Source organism: Trachurus japonicus, chromosome 24 (genome assembly GCF_045865225.1).
Source record: "Trachurus japonicus isolate A0001 chromosome 24, Traja_1.0".
Taxonomy (NCBI): domain Eukaryota; kingdom Metazoa; phylum Chordata; class Actinopteri; order Carangiformes; family Carangidae; genus Trachurus; species Trachurus japonicus.
The window spans coordinates 16,401,830-16,419,933 of record NC_140930.1 but is presented as its reverse complement, the minus strand read 5'-3'; the positions used below and the strand labels follow the sequence as shown (position 1 = coordinate 16,419,933).

At 40.4% G+C, this 18,104-nt stretch overlaps 1 protein-coding gene across 2 annotated transcripts in view; it reads right to left on the bottom strand.

The window, feature by feature from the left end:
- Positions 1-2,821: 2,821 nt before the first annotated feature.
- The window catches only part of usta (uronyl 2-sulfotransferase a), a 51,365-nt gene continuing 36,082 nt past the window's right edge, over positions 2,822-18,104 (bottom strand). For both annotated transcript variants that reach the window (XM_085770360.1, XM_085770359.1), the window contains 5 exons: positions 11,807-11,886; positions 11,567-11,720; positions 4,888-4,985; positions 4,572-4,729; positions 2,822-4,447 (listed from right to left, as the gene is read on the bottom strand). In XM_085770360.1, the coding sequence (XP_085626486.1) occupies positions 4,155-4,447; positions 4,572-4,729; positions 4,888-4,985; positions 11,567-11,720; positions 11,807-11,886 (783 nt within the window). In that variant the 3' untranslated portion in view covers positions 2,822-4,154. The remainder of the gene's footprint in view (positions 4,448-4,571; positions 4,730-4,887; positions 4,986-11,566; positions 11,721-11,806; positions 11,887-18,104) is intronic.

Sequence of the window (18,104 nt, the reverse complement as noted above, 5' to 3'; positions counted from 1 at the left end):
TGTGCCTGCATAACTTCTGTGTCCATGGAAACATGAAGGATATGAAAGGATCATTTCAGTTAATGACAATTTCAGTCTTATTTTGGTAGTTTTGTTCATTGTTTCTATTACACTGTGATAACTCTGTACTCACCAAAAGAACAGTAACAGTCAGAATAGTAAGCAGTCGGACAGTCAGACAGGCTGTAAACAAGCCAACAACAGCTTAGCTTTATCTACACTTTGAAACTTGTGTGTAAAACTTAAACAGGAAGATCGTGTTTAATTCAGGCTTAATTGAGGGTTTGTTTTATCCTATCTTCTGTCCAGTAGTGTTTCTTTCCCAACTGGACTTCTTTCTTCTTTCTTTTCTTCTCGGACTTCCCTGATTTCAGCCTACTGTGGTGAGCACTGTGTTAATATTATTGATAGGACCAGTGAGCAAAACTACAAAAATAAGAGTTCCTGTAAAGCAAAGAAGTCATCGTAATTATGCACTGTGATTCAGTTACCTCATGATAAGTGCAAATCATGGCTGTGTCTTGGCTGTTTTACACATATATTGTATTGCTAGATAACCAATGTCCAAACAATTGCATGTATTATTCTGACATGAAGGAGGTGCCTTATTCTTGATTTTAAATTCACCTTTTTAATCTCAGGTCATCCAGTTTTAGATATCACTGTGAAACTGTCATTTTGAAGGTATTTTTGAATTTCACACTGTTTGATATAATCCTCAATTCCATCTTGGTTAAGATGTCAATGCTGAGTGTTAACTGTGTTATATAATGTTATGTATGTGTGTACATGTGTCTAAGTTGATGTCATAGATTTCTTGGTGCATATACCAGGTATGAAGTCTAGATGCTGAGCATATTGAAGGAAAATTATGCAGCCCTGCAATACTGTGAGTCAAGGTGTGACCTCCAGATGTTTGGACCAAAGACAGGGATGAACCACAAAAGTACAGCAACAGTTGTGTTCACCTGCTTTGAATATTGTAGTACACTACTAGCATTTGTGTTTATTTGTTGCCTCATTGTGTTTTGTTTTAATCTGAAGGAGAACAAAAAAAAATCAAAAAAAAAAAAATCACGACAATCAACTGGGTTTCTAACAGTGATGACATTTGATCACCAGGTGATGAAAGTACTCAGGTTCAGCATTCAGTTCTGAACAATTACAATCAACAGTATGGGTTTCTTTTTGTATAAAAAGTTGTTTTGTCTGTGTTATTTTTATTTCATTATGGCAAAATAAACAAGATTGCCAACACTGAGGTGAAACTGTTCTCTCCCTCTCTCAGGCCACTGAAACAAGGAATTGGAAGGTCCAACCTGGTGCTGGAAAAGTAGGGAATCTATTTTTATCATACTGGGAAAACAGAGCAAGTCTGGGAAGTGGGAACAGCCCTCTAACACCACCAGTCTCCTATTTGCCAGTGGAGAGGAGGTCCCACTGCACCACCTAGCACAGGAAAAAATCTTCTGTGTTCAACTTTTAAATAGATAACTCTGTAGATGTGTGTGTGTGAAATGCACTTCACTTGAACCTTAACAGCCAGCCCCCTAATGTGAACTTCCACACTGTTGCCCTAAGTAGTGTGTGGTTGTTGTTGGACACTATGGAGTGAAAACTGTGTTGGACAGCCTTCAGTGTGTGTGTGTTGTTGTTCTGTCCTTCCGAGGGCCAAGCTGAACTTTTGACTTGAAGACACCTTTAGAAAGAGAACTCACTTCCACACAGTGCTGTTTTTAGGGTTACAGTAAGGACCAAGCTACACTAGTCTCAATCAGGTACTGTGAATCGTGGCAGCGTATAGTAATACAAAACAAATGGCAGTAAGTTATGGACCTATTTGGCCAAATTCCTACTACCATGCATTATGCCAGTGGGGGATTTTTTATTTTTTTTAAAATCAAAGACTAATTTTTTGATTCCTGTAAGAGTCCAAGAGTATGCATAGCCTTTTTTTTTTTTTTTTTACTGCTGATTGTCATTGATAATTTGGAATATACATATTTAACATATTTTCTTTAATTAGTATGTATTCTTTTTTTCACTGCTGACTTTCCGGTGACTCCAGCATCTTTCACATCATCACTGCCCATCGCCATTGACTTTACTCTCAATTATCTGTGCACTGGTGCCGTTTGATGAATATTTGGAGTAAAGTCAATTAGCAAGTCTTATTTATATGATCTGTTAAAATTAGATTGAAACTTCAGCCTAAAGACAGACAGACAGATCAAGTGCAAGTAACCAGGAAAGACAGCAGAGAGTGAAACGTGACATGCGTCTTAAAACAGCTATCTTTTTCTTTTATATCAGCAACGTTGGGCAGTGTTGTTCAAACTGGAGCTGGGAAGGTAATTCCACAGTCGGCCTGATATGTGTGGCAGCATGGAAGATTTAAAGACGTTTGTAGATAGAGAGTTGTCTGAAACAACCCACCTTCAAGTAAAGCAGAGTCATTTGCTGCAATAGTTAGAGGACATTTATTTTGAAGGCTGTAAAATGATGGACTGCATTAGTTGTTAACCAGTTTTCAGCTGTTGATATAAACCCATTCAAGACACCTTTAAAATGCCGGGAATAGATTCATAGCCGCCAGAAACCAAATGTACAAATCATCAAGTTATTAAACATTTTTTTTCCTTCCTGAGAATCTTATCTGGAATGCAAATGAATACAAAATAATAAATTAAATTGGCAAAAAAGGAAACACTGAACACAAACCAGGACAATGAATAAGTACAGACAATGGAGATTAGGATGGTAAAGTGAAAAACGTAGACGACAGTCACATATTAGCTTATGGTTACTGTTCTCTGCATGATTTTTCTTTTTTTCAACAGGAGTGATGAAAAACATGCACTCTGAATAGCTGCTAGAGAATTAAAAATTTGTGTTAGTTGGGATTGGTAACACTTCACACACTTTCATGATATTATTCAGAGAGAACACAGGACCAAATGAGCGCTTGAGCAGTAACATAATCCTATTTGAAATTAAAGGCAAATTAGTTTCTTTGTTTGTTTTTTGTGTTTTTTTTTGTGTTTTTTTTACCAAATCCCTCCATTTGTTGCAGAACGTTCAGTAAAAGTCACCTCAGAAAAAAAAGTGCACTATACTTATACAGTTTTGTAATACATTGCAGTAGAAACACTGGTATTTGGCAAGCTCAATCTTTTAAACTTTGGATTAATCTAATAATGCTCCATAAATGCTTTTTACTGTTATATTAGCCTATATTCTCAACTAATGACCTGTTCCAAGTTATACATCTATCCTAAAATACACTGCTGGTTTGGTCAAACTCAATCATTCATGCACACATAGTTGGAATTCTTTGAATTCATAATTGAGTGCTCACTGTTTACCCTCATTTATACCTAATAATATCTGACAAAAGAAAAATATGTTAAAAACCAATACTATTACAACTGACTTGACTATGTCCCACAACTGTACCAGCTGTGCACCAAAGTTCCTCTCACAGATACTGGAACTCTAAGCGAGGTTTGGCACTTACAACAGTCCTGGACGACTAATATACATACAAGACTTTTGGCACTTTTTTTTATTTGTGGATACCATTTCCATTCCAGCTTTTAGGACATTAATCCTTTCTTAAAATAGGATCCTCTCTTTTGGGTAATGTCTCTGAAGTCCACTCATACAGTAAACATCCCAGCGGCCGACATATAGAATATTTCCCAACACATTTAGCTGTCCACATCTTGCGCTAATCTCTCCTGGAGATTACAGCAATGATAGATTTTTTGTGTGTTTCTTTTTACATAATTAAACCCAAAAAACAAGCTCAAATTAAAACAAATTTGAGTCGAGCAAAATGAGCTTAACATTATTTCCCATTGTCCTTGGTCAATTTTTAAATATAGCATTTTGTCCTTTCAATAACTCAACCCTATAGTCCACAGTGCTGAGCCTGTTGTGATTTAGTCTTTAGGAGTCCATTGCAGATGGAAAACAGAGCTCGGAAAAACACGAGCGTCAGGATCCGCACACCCCTAAACACACCTCACTTTCCTTGGGATTGCTGAAAGACAGGGAACGCTCCCCATGTCTTCAGGCTGCCTCCAGCTTTCTCTAGCCAATTCTTGCCAATCAGCTTTTTTGGCGATATCCGCTGTTCATCGAAAATGCCCTTAGGGATGGACCAGCCAGCTGTTGGCATCCTCCAGGTCTGTGTCCAGTTCCTCATCTTCATCCAGAGGCTCTGGGGTTCGGAGGGCCAGCTCCCGTAGGAAAGCAGGTGAGTAGGCAGGGGTTTGGGAGACGGATTTGAGGCCAATTTTTTTCTTCATGAGATGGAACTGATCACGGATGAAGTTGTAGAACTCGTACTCATAGCGCATGCGATGGTATAGCACCTGCAGGGCCTCCAGAGTTGGCGTGTGTTTGCGCACTGTTCCTGTCATGTTCCCCATTTTCCTGTAGTCTGCAAGAAGAAAAGAAGACAAGGAGGAAGTCAGTGGCTTGATAAGAAACAAGACATTTTAAAGTTAGAAAAATCAAACTTTTCAGTCATCAACCAATGTGATACTTTTGGGACATGAGTGTACCTGGGCTCTTGTAAATGTTGAGTACTCCAGTAAAGTAATGAGGTAAGAGCCTCTCCAACAGGAGCAGAACATCCTCCAGCTCCTCCAGGATTCCTACGAGGAGGTAATTCTCCAGCACATTCTGTTTGGCCCTCTCCAAAGCCCATACTCCTGGCTCTCTGGTGGAGAGAGAAGGAAAAGTGAAGGTGAGAGACTGAAAAATGAATTTAGGCCACAGCTTAGAAGCCTTAGAAGACGAGACATGACACAACACCAAAGTATCCCGGTGTCTCAAAGCGAAAAATTGCTTTGTCATTCCACTTAAATGTGTAGATACCTGCACTGAGGATGCTGTCCACAGAAGTAGGGAATGATGTAGAAAACTCTGGGATTGGAGCACTCGGGGTAATTCTCTAGAATGCACACGTTGATATCCTGAAAACAGATTAATACATAAAAATCCATTAAATTACAGACATTACACCCTTATTTTTGAGTTTTTTATCCAGCCACAGGAAAGAGGAATCTGACAGAGAACAGTCATACTTGGATTCTGCCACTAGAGGGGGCTCTTTACCAGCACTTCTCTGAACTCAAACTCTTTGATGCTATCATCTGAGGAGCCAAAGTACTTTGCCTAACAACATCCTGTGCACAAAGATAAGCTCTGCCTCCTCACCTCAGCTGCTCTCAGACGCTGAGATGCCAAATAAGGAAACACAAACCAACGTATGGATTAATGTTCAAGCGTTTAAAGGAGACAAAACTAATGAGAGCTGTGAACTTTGTCTGGACGTGGTGGCTATTAAATAATGAAAGAAGGGAAAGAAAAGCACAGAGGAAAGATTAAAAACACACATGCAGGAGTGAAGCTGGCCAGCCACTGAGTGCTGTGGAACCAGCAGTCAAATCCATGTCAGGTGACGTAAGTCTTATGGATGGCAACAAGTCCTGAGCAACAAAACACTCCACGAAGCATGACTCACACACTCACACACACAAATACAGTATGCCACATGCTTGGGCTCATATACATATGATAGCACCAGGCGACATGCATGAGGCAAAGAGGCCTGTGTAGGAAAGCGAGTGGGGTCTAAAAGTGGAAGCAAATTGAATGTGTAATGATTACGTCAAAGCTTGCTCTTTAGATTTATGCACTGATAAGTCGGTAACGGCCGATTTGAACAGAGCGATTTGTCAAAGCCACCACTGAAGTCAGCACGGTCCATCACAGAGATTAGGTTGAGTCAAACAGGACTAGAGGACCAGACCTTCCCAGAGGACGCCAACTGCTTTTTTTGAGAGCAAGATGTAAGAGGCCTACGTGTGAACGCTGGGAATCTGGTGCCTGAGCTGTAAAAAAACACCTCACTGACAGGGGTGTAAACATGGACTAAAGGCATGAAACCACGTGTATATGAGCACATTGTTATCCTTTCGTCAGTTTGTTCCGTTGTATTTTTGGCTGCATGTTAACAATAACGTGATGATGTAAAGACTATTTAAATGCCTTGATTTTTCTAGCTTGTGTTGAGGCAGCGATGACAGGGCGAGTGTGAGGGCCTGCACAGACGTCTCTATACATAGACTGGGACGACATACAGTATATCATGCACTTGTTGGTCAGTTATTCTTTCCTTGCAGCTGACTGAGCGCTGGTACTATAGTGTCTCTGATTCATCGAGGGGCTGCAGGGTTTGTTTGAACTTTATGACTGACTACTGTGAGCTGCACTTTGCATGGAGAACAGGACGTATTGGTGATCAGTGAAGCAAACCAGTGGAAAGCTCTTCAAAGAAACCACAACAAAACCCTAGAGGAACCTTTGGAGAACAGTTCACCATTGTGCTATTGTTAACGTACGGGCCGTGTCCGGACTTGTGATAAGTTCTGGCCCACTCTTCTTTGATTCATGATTTCAAGAACAATTTGTTGTTCTTCTTGTGTTTCATTATTCATCATAAAACGGTGTTTGTACCGCAGTCTACAGTCTTTTTCTCAAGAAATACTATAAAAAAGATTTTGGCAGCGTATTCCATGTGAGAAACCATAAACCACACGCAGAGATACCCTAAGTAAAATACAACAGTTACAGTACATTTCACACATTAAGTCTACGCATGCCATGCCAATAAACAGACGCACAGACACTGGGAATGGACTCCTGTCCCGACTGCCTTTTTTCTGCCTATTGCAGCACAGCGCTAAAGCTCCCAAGAAAATCATTACAAGCCAAATTAGAAACAGAAAAAGTGTGAAGAAACAAGTGACGGCCACAGTCAAAGAAAGTGAGAAAAGCGGACAGGAAGTGACACGTGTGACGCCATTCCCTGACCCAAATGGCTTACTTCCAAGAAGTCCCTCCTCCGCTTTGCTCCGATACTTGATACAGGGCCCTTATGCCTCAACATTTAGGGGACCTCTGGGAATCCGGCCACAACTCATTTATACACCACTACGCCCCAATCAAATACACACACACAAATGGAGGACAGACAATACGTAGTCTCTTTGCAAAGCCCCATTAGTATTTCGAAGAGAGCTCCTGTGTGCACACTCAGCCTCATTGTTTCTATTCTCAATGTGGATTAGACCAACTGAGCAGTCACAGAAACTGTAGCAAAAAAGGCCCTAATCTCTACAACGGCCTCCCGTTTCACTGAATGGGTTGTGTGCATGAATTAAATCGGGAGTAATTGATGATGTAAACCTTTCCCATGGGACAGTTTGAGTTGGTTTCCATCTGCAAGCACGGAAGTAGTCGACCTCGGTCAGCTCCTATTTATTTAAACCTGCAAATTCAAATTTCTTGGGGGCAAATGGGGCTAGCTGAAAACAAGTTGTACAACAACAATGACATATTTTCACCTTCCAAGTTAACCTTTTGAACATATTAGTAAGCAGTTGCACATTCAACAGTTGTGGAGCAACATTATGATTCATTTGGAGTCATGTTTTAGGCCACCTGATGAATTCAAATCCAACATTCAGTTTCCTTTTGACTGCTCTTTTCTTTTGCCTCCAACAACTCCTGGTCTGCGACTCTTGGAACTTTGTGGATAAACTAGAAAACAAATCTCTGCTGCAACCCATTAGCTAAACAATCATGAAACATGTAAAAGTGAACCAAACAGCAAACTTCAGGGCCATGAAACCAAAACAATAAGCTGAAAGGTGTTAGAAAAAACTTTGTAGCGCTGAGGAGAACTGCAGAGTGGTTACCTTACAGTCATGGTAATCATTTTCAAAAAAATATTTATATAATTATTCAATTAGATTGATAGGATATATAGCTTCCAGAAATTACATAAAGAGAAATCCATATAAAAAATGGCATAAATACTTTTCGGAACAACAACAGAAAAATCTAGCAACATGCACTTGTTCTGCTAACATCCAGTGATGCCACCTGTCAAGCGGTTGCACCTTAGGCGATCAACACTGTGACAGACAGAACACAACACATCACTCTTTCTAATGTCAGTGCGTGCTTGGGCATGGTTGATGCCAAAAAAAGCATCTTTTATTCCACGCACACTTGTTTGGTTAACTGTGTGTATCTGTCATTGTGATTGTCAGAGTCGCTGAGGGAAGATGATCACATCTGATCGGACCAGTATTTCTGAACTGTGGGAACTCATTGGTGTTCAGTGGGTTCAATAGAGGCACTGACTTTCTTCATAAACTGCATGTGCATCCAAATATCTGTGCACAAATTGCACTTCATGATAAGTAACTGTGCATGATAAAATAATCTGCCCAGATCAGCCTGAAATGTCTTTTTAAACCCCACTTTATTAGACTCTATATAGTCTCCCGTGACAGTCCTGTCTGAGTGTATACTTAATACACTCTATATTCAAGTGTCCAGTGCATGCCTTTGTATAGTGTAGTGTATGTGTGTGTAAAAAAGGGTGTGGGGACTGACGGAAAATCCAAGCCGACCACAGGAATGTCTCAGTAACACGTGCATCAGGTTCCCTCGGTCCGGGCTAGCAAACTGACAGTGTTCTTTCATTGACACCCCTCATATCCACCCGGCACAGGGCCGGCAGGGCTAATACACACCAGGCAGGGGATATATCCAAGACTAGTCTGAACTCTTGAGTGTTGACATAGCAGAACGCACATGCTGACACACACACACACACACACACACACACACACACACACACACACATGTATTTGAATCACTATACTTGTGAGGACATTTATCTTATGGCCTAAAAACTGGACTCTCTCTACGAAAGACCTGATCCAAATCCTATATGTATGTGGACAGCTGCCTCCAGCTCATAGAAACTGGGAGTTTGACTTTCTTCAGTCTTTCCATTTCAAGCTTCCCTAAAAACCTACATAAAAGGTATAATGTGTTGTTATTATATTGTTAACTCCTTAATACAAACTGCACATTAGCCTATCTGTGTGTGGCTCTATATGCTGATTCATAAACTCATCATTTTGCCTGAAATAGTGGTTTTTCAGTGATGTTCACCTCATTTTTGCAAATTTAGCAGCTGTGTGCGTACACAATTGCTAGTGTGGCACATACTTGCAAGCACTTTATAGATATGATTTATCACATAACTGCAAGCTGTTTTTGCTGATGAAACACATACAGTACAAAATAATAATACTAGCAAAAGAAATGTAAAGTAACAAGAGAAAGCAAAACCAAGGACATCTGAAAATATGTCTTTTTAAATATGCTACGCTAATAGACATCTATGAATTTGGTATTCGGTGGCATCCAGGTGTAAGACATTTTGAGAGAGTGCATCCATTTTGGCCAATTAAGTTGAATAAATGTGATGGGAAAGAATGCAGCACTTACAATGCACTTTAATGACTCAAGGGGAAATCAGATCATCACAACACATTTTCTCTATATTAACTACAGTAGCCTCAGAGAAAGAAGTGAACCGCAAGAAAATGTTGGAAGTACTTTAGAAGCTTTAAGTCCATTTAAACCTGTCTAGAGCACTTGGTCCCCATAAGTACAGGAATGTAAACACACACACGCGCACACACACGCGCACACACACACACACACACACACACACACACACACACACACACACACATGCACGCAGACACACACACGCACACACACAGGTAAGCCAGTCTACAGCAACATAGCCCTCCCCGCTCCCCTTTAACTGTAGCAAGGGGCCCCCGTGGTCTGCATACTTTAATAACTCAACTCACATGGTCCAAAACTCCAGGGAAAGCAGTGCAATACTTAATTACACCTAGTCAGACTCAAGCCAGAATGACATTCACTCCTCCTGTTAGCTTCTGAGTATGGCTGCAGACAAGGCTTTCTGAGCACAAGAGCAAGTCTCTGGCAGTATAGAGGACTGTAGGAATGTACCTGTGTTTGGGCCTGGATATTAATTTGCCATTAAATGTGGACCAGGTGATGATAGATTTGTTGTTTTTAACTCTTTTTAGTGCTAGAGTATTTAACATTTTGTCTGTTTTCTACCTGGCCTGCATGTAGCTGTTTGTTTTACTTAAGGGAAATTCCAATTTGACATCAGACCCATCACTTCCCTGCCAAGTGCACCTTATGAACTTACACTAAAAACTGTATTTAAACAGCTCCTGTACAGCGTAAAACTCACACGGAGATCAAAAAATGGCAACTTAGAAATTAAAGTATGCCCCCAAATGGCGAGAACTGTAAAATGTGAAATGCCTTTATTATGGTGCTACAGGGGTAAACAACTCTGCATGGCAGATGTAGGATACCAAGTTTCTGATGTGGTTATACTAAATCGGGTCTCTAATTGTAATCATAATCAGATTTAAATATTGGGTTGGCATCAAGCTGCAATGGCCTTACAATTTGCCTTTCTCCCTCCAGCAAAACCACGTGTAGAACATCTTCAAAGTGGGAAGAATGTGGTTTTAATATATTTCTGTACTTAAGAAATGTTCTGTTACTTATATATTAGCATTGAGGAAGTCAATGTTTGTCCCAAACTAACGACAAACAGGGACACAGCAATCTCAAACACGTGATGTAATGATCTGGCTGACACATGTATTGCTATTTAAGAGTTACTCAGGGAGTGAATGGATGCAGAAAACACAGACATTGATGTCAGCAGGATCATTATCTTGTTATGATCCGTTTGTGCTACAAGTACTACTTGATGTACATTCCTGCATAATCATAAAGTGCATCAAGGTTATACCAGGCTAAGAAATTAGTATACAACCTTTCAATTCATGCCTCAACTGGGCTTTAGGTTATGAAACCACCTGGGCTGGAGCCAATATAGATACAAAATTCAAAACGTTGCTATTGGCAAGCCAGAGATTCAGTCATAAAGTAACTGCGCAGCTCTGTCAAATACTGCAAATGCATTAGTATTTCAAACCATAAACATCCGTGGCATTGATTTAGCTAATGTCCGTTTGAGAGAAAATGGGCTTGTGGGCACTGCGACTGGGAAGAAAGGCGGATAGAGGGGAAGAAAGCTAAAAGATTCAGTTCCAATAATATTATTATAAAGTTCCTTACATTGGATCCTGCTTCTTCTGGGAATGGAGAAACATGGTAACCTAATGTGGTTCATCCTCAGGCGCCACAGTTTACAGCCCTGTGCTGTGTATTTGCTTACAGTTAAGGCATGGTGATTTTAGGTTTGTTTAAAATCCTGAACATTTATCAGTGTAGGGAAAATGACTTTCAAACTGATAGTATGCGTGTGTGTGTGTGTGTGTGCATATATTGTTATTTCAACAGATTTTTTAGAGATGTAGAGAAGAAAATGATTAGACTTGCCATAGTAAATCAATTCATCAGTATAGATTAAATTCCTCCTGAACCAAGCCCTTTTTCAAATGCCAGTGCAGATGCAAAGGTTTGGCCACAGAACTACAAGCAGAGGCACGTACAGCATATATTATAGTTCTCCTTAATGAAAGGTGGTGCACATCCTACTATATTTATCATATTTTCATGAACAAACAATAATGATTCCTGAGAACAAAAGTCTCACCAGGTATCTCTCATCATCTTTCATCCCTGGAGTACGGATGAGGTGGTTCTGCTCGCCCCTCCAGTCACCAAAGCGACGGAAGAAGTAGTTGGAGAGGAACCGGTTGATGGGATCCCGGATTATGTTGATATAGACCGGCTGCTCTATCCTGAACCTGACAAAGACAAATAAAAACAACACATCAACATATGGAACGCGACAAACATGATTAAACACAAAGAGCTGAGGTATTCACTGTACCTGGTAAAGTTGAGGAAGTGAACATGCCGCGTATAGAGAAATGGCTGAGGGATATTACTGATGTTCTTCATGAGATCCACCTGAAAAAAACAAACAAAAAAACACACGGTAATTTGACACACAGAATTACTGAATGTAAAATAGAGTATTGTAAATATGGGCGACCAATTGAGAGACGAGTGGAGATCTAATCCTTTATGTCAATGCATAAAGTCATGGGGGAAATCAAACAGTTATTTCATTGATGGAGGATAACAAAAAGCATATGCAAAACTTAAAACAGTGACTGAGTTTACTTCACCCTGACCGAGCCTTCTCAATTAAACCCAATATAAAGAAAAAAACAGAGAGCATCTTAGGGTTATGTCAAATGTAAACAAAAATGTGGATTGCAAGTTGTTGAATTTTTGAAATGAACACATAACCATGGATAAACTGAAACTTTGGCTCTAGATTTATCTGGCTGCAGGTCCACCTTGATTTGATTTGTATAATCCACCATTGTAGACTGATCTCACCACAGTTTCAGTCCCTGCCTTGACTGCGCAACTTCGTGAAGTAATGGCTTTATTTTGTTCGTCTGACAATATGCATCACCATAGTTCTTGTTTCCCCTCGGCCACGTCATACAGTGGATAGCCAACATTTCTAAAGCTGTGATTCCAAGTTTCTTCTTCTTTTCACTGCAGAAAAAACCAACATCCCAAAGGCTTTCCAGGTCTGCATGGAGAGACAGGCAAACAGTAGCCAAAACAAACATGAGATATCACAGCGGTGCATGTAGAGTTCAGCGTAGGTCCATAGCATGAACTTTTTGACTGCAGTCCATGCAACTGAAACTTAATCCCTAGTTGTTCCTTACATAAATAGCTCCATATTGGAATCATTTTTATGTGATATTCAGTTATCCGAGTCACATAGTGAAAGATTTGTTTCAATGAAAGTTATGCCTTCACATCAGTGGATCATATGAGATGTGTAATTAAAAAAAAAAGAGAGAATAATGACCCAGAATCAAGGTTATATGATGGTGTATGAGCTTTAATAGATTGAGCATCATACAGTATAGGCTACTTCACATACTGTACCAGTTATATGATAACCCGCAATGTATCAACATAATTCTTCAATTATGAAATTGACTTTTTATAAACATCAGAAAGTCTGGCAAATATCTTGACAAAAAACAGACCTATTCAACTAAAAAATACCAAAGTATTTAAGTGTTGCTGCCAGACTACACAGAGTATGACAGGCCAAGTGCTGCAAGTGTCAGACATCCCGGGCCTTTCGAGAATGCCCACGAGGGTAACAGTTGAGGAGCTAGTGCATGAATTCATCAAGTTTAACAAGTTTTCCTCGAGTTTGTATCACATGTGAGACCAATTTGTCTTTTTCCTCATGTTTTGTTAAATTTTCCCTTTTATCTCACCAATTCAGAATGACTTATCCCACTGTTCTGAGGTCTTTGTCCCAGTGAACTCCACTGCTGTTCTGGGGAGGCTGTAGACAGCCACGTGCCACTGCTAGCGCCATGTTGTTGCCAGCTGCATCTGTTCTTCTGCCAGTAAGACTACGCAATGGTCCACTTTGTTTCATCCTATTCTCCCAGCATCCTAAGCAATCAACATGGGAAGACAATGATGTGATCCCTCACTGGCTTCCCATTAACAAGCAAAATCCATTGTACCAACCAGAGTGTACAACCAAGCAAGCTAATGTAAATTGAACCTGCGTCCCCACAATGTTTTTTTTCTCTGCTGCAGATATTACTCCAGATGACAGGCAGGGGTAATGTAAGAGGAGCTGAGCAGAATAAAAATAATCCTGTACATGATTAGTTAGAAAGTGTAGATTTAAATAGGAGAGGACTAATAAATAATGAACAATAGCTGAACAGTATGCACGGGGAATTCAATGAGTGCCTTTTCTACCACGGCCAAGGACAGATCAAAATTTGAGACAAAGAGGAATACACATGGAGAATCAGTAGGGAAGAGGAGGAGGCTAAAGGCAGCAGCTGTGTGGGGGACACCTCATTTGTAGAGCCTCTCAAAGTCATGTCAACCATACTAAGTGCACAGCAGTTCACACTGAACAATATTCTACGCATTCTGTTATCATTGATGATATTGTTGGAAGGTAGTGTGGGAGTAGGAACCTGTGGACCAGCGACAAATGGCTTGAAGGATGCAGAGGAGTGCATTATAAGAATAGTAAGCACATGAAAAGTGTCTTGTACTGTATTTGTTTTTGAATAAAACCAGTTACTGGAGGAACGTCCTTGACTGTGTTTCCTTCTTTCTAAGTTTCTACCTTTACACTCTTCAACCTGACAGTTTCAGGAGTAGAGTATGTGAAAGAATCAATAGCGCAACCATAGAGTCTGTAGGAAAAAAAAATTCTCTGGTCACCAAATCTTTACAGAGTTTCTTTCAAATTGCTGCACTGAAAATGTACTCCGGAGAAATTGAGAAACTTCTCCAGAGCTGCGAGAGCAGAAGGCGACACCACCTACGCACACTTAATAGAATCCTCCACAACTGGAAACATAGTGCATGAAATAATGTGTTTTATGCGTCACAGGGGGACAACTGTATCTGGATAGTTTCTCGGTGAATGCCTGGTTGGACCAATGAGCCAAAACACTATCGATAAAGTATTTTGTGAAAACACCAAGGGAGAACACGTCTTGCTATTCAGAGGAGACTGAACAGAGGGATTGATTGAACTAATCTGCCATTTCCAAGGCTTGTAAAAACATTGCTATTCATGATATAACTGAAAACACATGACATTAATTTTCTTTATTTCCTGTTTTTATTTTATTTTACATGGCTCCTGGCATCAAGAATAAATAATTTTGTCTATTTTTGCATATCAGAGATTATTACTGCATAAGCACCATAAAGTCTTTATTAATGCTGTCAATCCCTCTATAAAAATGAGTCTATATTTCCTTCATGCCTGATTCTGCTATAAAGGCTGTATTCTGTCGTGCCCTGTCTTTACACACTGAATCACTCTTTATATAGAGACCTCTCTGGCAAACGGCATTGATCTGAGAAAACGTTTGAATGTGCTGCTCTTATAAACTATGTGCAGGCACCTGTTACGTCATAGCAGGACTATTTGGATAGCAACAGTAATATGTATACTTGTTTATGTACACAAGGCAGTTAATCTAAGGCCCCAGTCAGATTTGGGCTTCACACTCTCCCTCTTCTCTATAAACTCAGTACATTTCCACTCACTCGGCTTCCACTTTCTGTCGATGGCTCCCACTGCAAAGTATTCATTTTAAAACTTTCATTAGAGCATTAGACTTTATTTCACCACTCCAGGTCTCTGCTTAGCTCTACACTTTCTGTCTCTATTAATTCATCTCAAATCAGCATCAAAAACAAGTTTATTTTGAGCAAACTGCTCCCCCTTGACCATTAGTCCAGACCAATTAGCCCAAAGCTAACCCCCGATGTCCCCTCCCCCACATCCAGGTTTGATGTGCAGACCATGAACACATTTGGCACATTTGGTGAGTTTGTGTGTGTGTGTATGTGTGTGGGTGTGCGCGCGCAGGGCGTGTGTGAGTGTGTGTTCTCTGACCCAGCCCTCCGGTGTGTCTGGCCAGACACCCCTCTCATTTACCAGGGAGAACTGCAGGGAGACAGAGGGAAAGTGGAGGACAGTCTGAGATTCCATGCATACCTGCAACCTCCCCGACCCCCACTCCCCTCCTTCCTGAGCCCCCGTGGCGTCCTCACAGGGTTCATCAAGGGAACCGGAGGAAGAGCCAAAAACCACAGAAAGCTTTGACTGCTGCCCTGCATTCAACTCAGCTCAATATGTCCCTGTGTCTCGCACTCGAAAATCAATATGAGCCTGGACAATCAACACCTGCCGCGGTAGAGGATCATTCTCGATGTCACAGCCACTGGCCATACAGTAAATCATTCATATCCAAAGTGAGAATTTAATAAAAGACAAGGTAAAAATGAATATCTTCAATTTGAAAAACCGAAAAATGAATAAAGGTTTTAGCAGCCACTTCCAACCTAATTTCAACTTCTTCTAGCACCCAAGTCAATCCAATTTTCAGTAAGTGACCCAAAGCAAACTGTTCCTTTGAGTGTAGCTGTTGAGACGCTACTAGGGAATTACTATTTACAGTCTTTGCTTGTACTGGAGCCAGACGCCTCTTGGTATTTGTGAATGTGTGGCTAAATGATGCAGATACACAGAGTTCACGGCTGTACAGCATCTGTCTGCTGGTAAAGAGTTTTAGTACAGTAAGGGAGGAAACGGGAACCCACAGAGGAACACAATAAAGATGCTGTTTTACTGTTTCTGGAGATTTTCAAGAAATCTCTTATTTTTTCAGTATTTTTCTTTCTCCAGGAAATGTTTTAAACCTCTCTCTCCCACTAAGCCTGTTCTCCCGCTATTAAAAGAGACAGATGGGTTACTATACTATATGCCTCAAATCTGCAGAGGCTCTGCAGAGTTCCAAACGAATAAGGCACCTTCGCTAGTTTTTGGCAACCCGCGAACAAGGCATCAACCCCGGGCAAACCCATTAGCGGACTACTGGAAGAGCCAGCAGGAGGATGGTCCAAAAAACTGCACTCCTGAGCCAGAACCACAACTGATGAGACCAGCATCTCTAAACTTAGGCGATGTGCGTCTGCATCTGCATAAGTCAACACACACGGGGGCAACGCATGCAAACAAACACACAAAGATGCAGACGCACTTTACAGAATTACACACAAACACAAGCACAGACCCCTCCTCCCTCCCCCTGCACCCCACCTCGTACAGACACTGGAATGCACGGGGCTCTTTCTGAGAAGCATTGCTTGAGAGCATTCACAGAGATGTTTTATGTCCACAAAATTAATGAGTCTAATGGTGTTCTGCCACTCCGTGTGCAGCCAGCCTTTCAGGGCTTGATGAATGGGTAAACAAGTACCTGTTTCAATATTGACTTTAAACATTTACATTAAATCGGTCAGTAATGATTATACAAATTTAGCATCTGCTGACCATTGACAAATGTTCAGCTTATTCCAAAGAAAGGTTGCTGTCAATAGCATCATGTGTGGGTGTGAGCAATACTGCAACACCCTCTCACCCAAATGACTAAAGAGGGTGTTGCATTAACTGGAAATGCCACTAGCAAAAATGTACATGAGGAAGCCTGGCGTCTCCCTGGTTCCGAGGAAAGAAATTAGTTTCTCTTCCATTTCCATTTCAAATGAAGGATCTCAGCTGGGAAATGATCCTTTCTTCTTCCCCCATCAGGAGATGTCAGAGGTTACAGTAAGTCAGAGCATAAACACAGTTTGAAGGTGCAGATTTCTTTACTTGAGTGTTTCCAATGTGCTAATTCATCATCATTTGTATTGCATCAGAGGAACATATTTTAAATTTACTAATCTACGTGATACATAATTAAAGAGGGAACAAACAACACTAAACTATAAAGTCTTTAAACCCTTCCTCAACAAAGTACAAAATTAAAAAGCTGCATCACTGTCAATAAACCAAATAATCCACTGATGTAATTAAGAGTTTAGATTTCATTTGCACAGGTTTTAAAAAAAGAAAAACTAAACCAAACAGTCTACAAGGAGCCATTGTGCAATATAATAACTTTTTACTTTCAATATTTGTTTGCATTTTGCCGATAAACCCTCTGGATCTCCACCTACGTACAAGCAGGTAAATTTAATTATGAAACAGTTATTTGGAACAGACTGTGTTTACACTGAAATGCAGGTACATTTATGTAACTAAAAGAACTGAATACACATTACACCACTGGATTGTTTTTCAGCAGCACTTCATACAGTTGTTAGTTGCTCTCACAGGAGCCTGAAGTCCAAATCATCTGGTCAGCTATCCTGCCAAAAACCAGGCTTGTTTTGGAAGTAGCCTACAGCTTCAAGTTAAGTTTGCATCAAACACACTGTGCCCAATGAATCCTTTCCTCATGCAAGTTGGAAAGACATTTGTTTGCATTATTTATTTGTTTATGTTATGAAAATAAAACTTCTCTGTGTTTAGTGGAAAGAGTAAGAGGAGAAAGATTATGTGTGTTCAATTGCTAAAATTAGTGCTATTTAGATATGCTTTATGCACATTAGCATTGGCATTAGCGTTCTCACTGGCACAGGCCAGCACTTCTTAGTGTCTCAGAAGGCTGCGGTTTCTTAAACGAAAGCAGTTTTCCCTCTGTAAAGCCAACACTCATGTCCGCGAGATATTCCAAGCAATAATAAAAGCAGCTTCACCG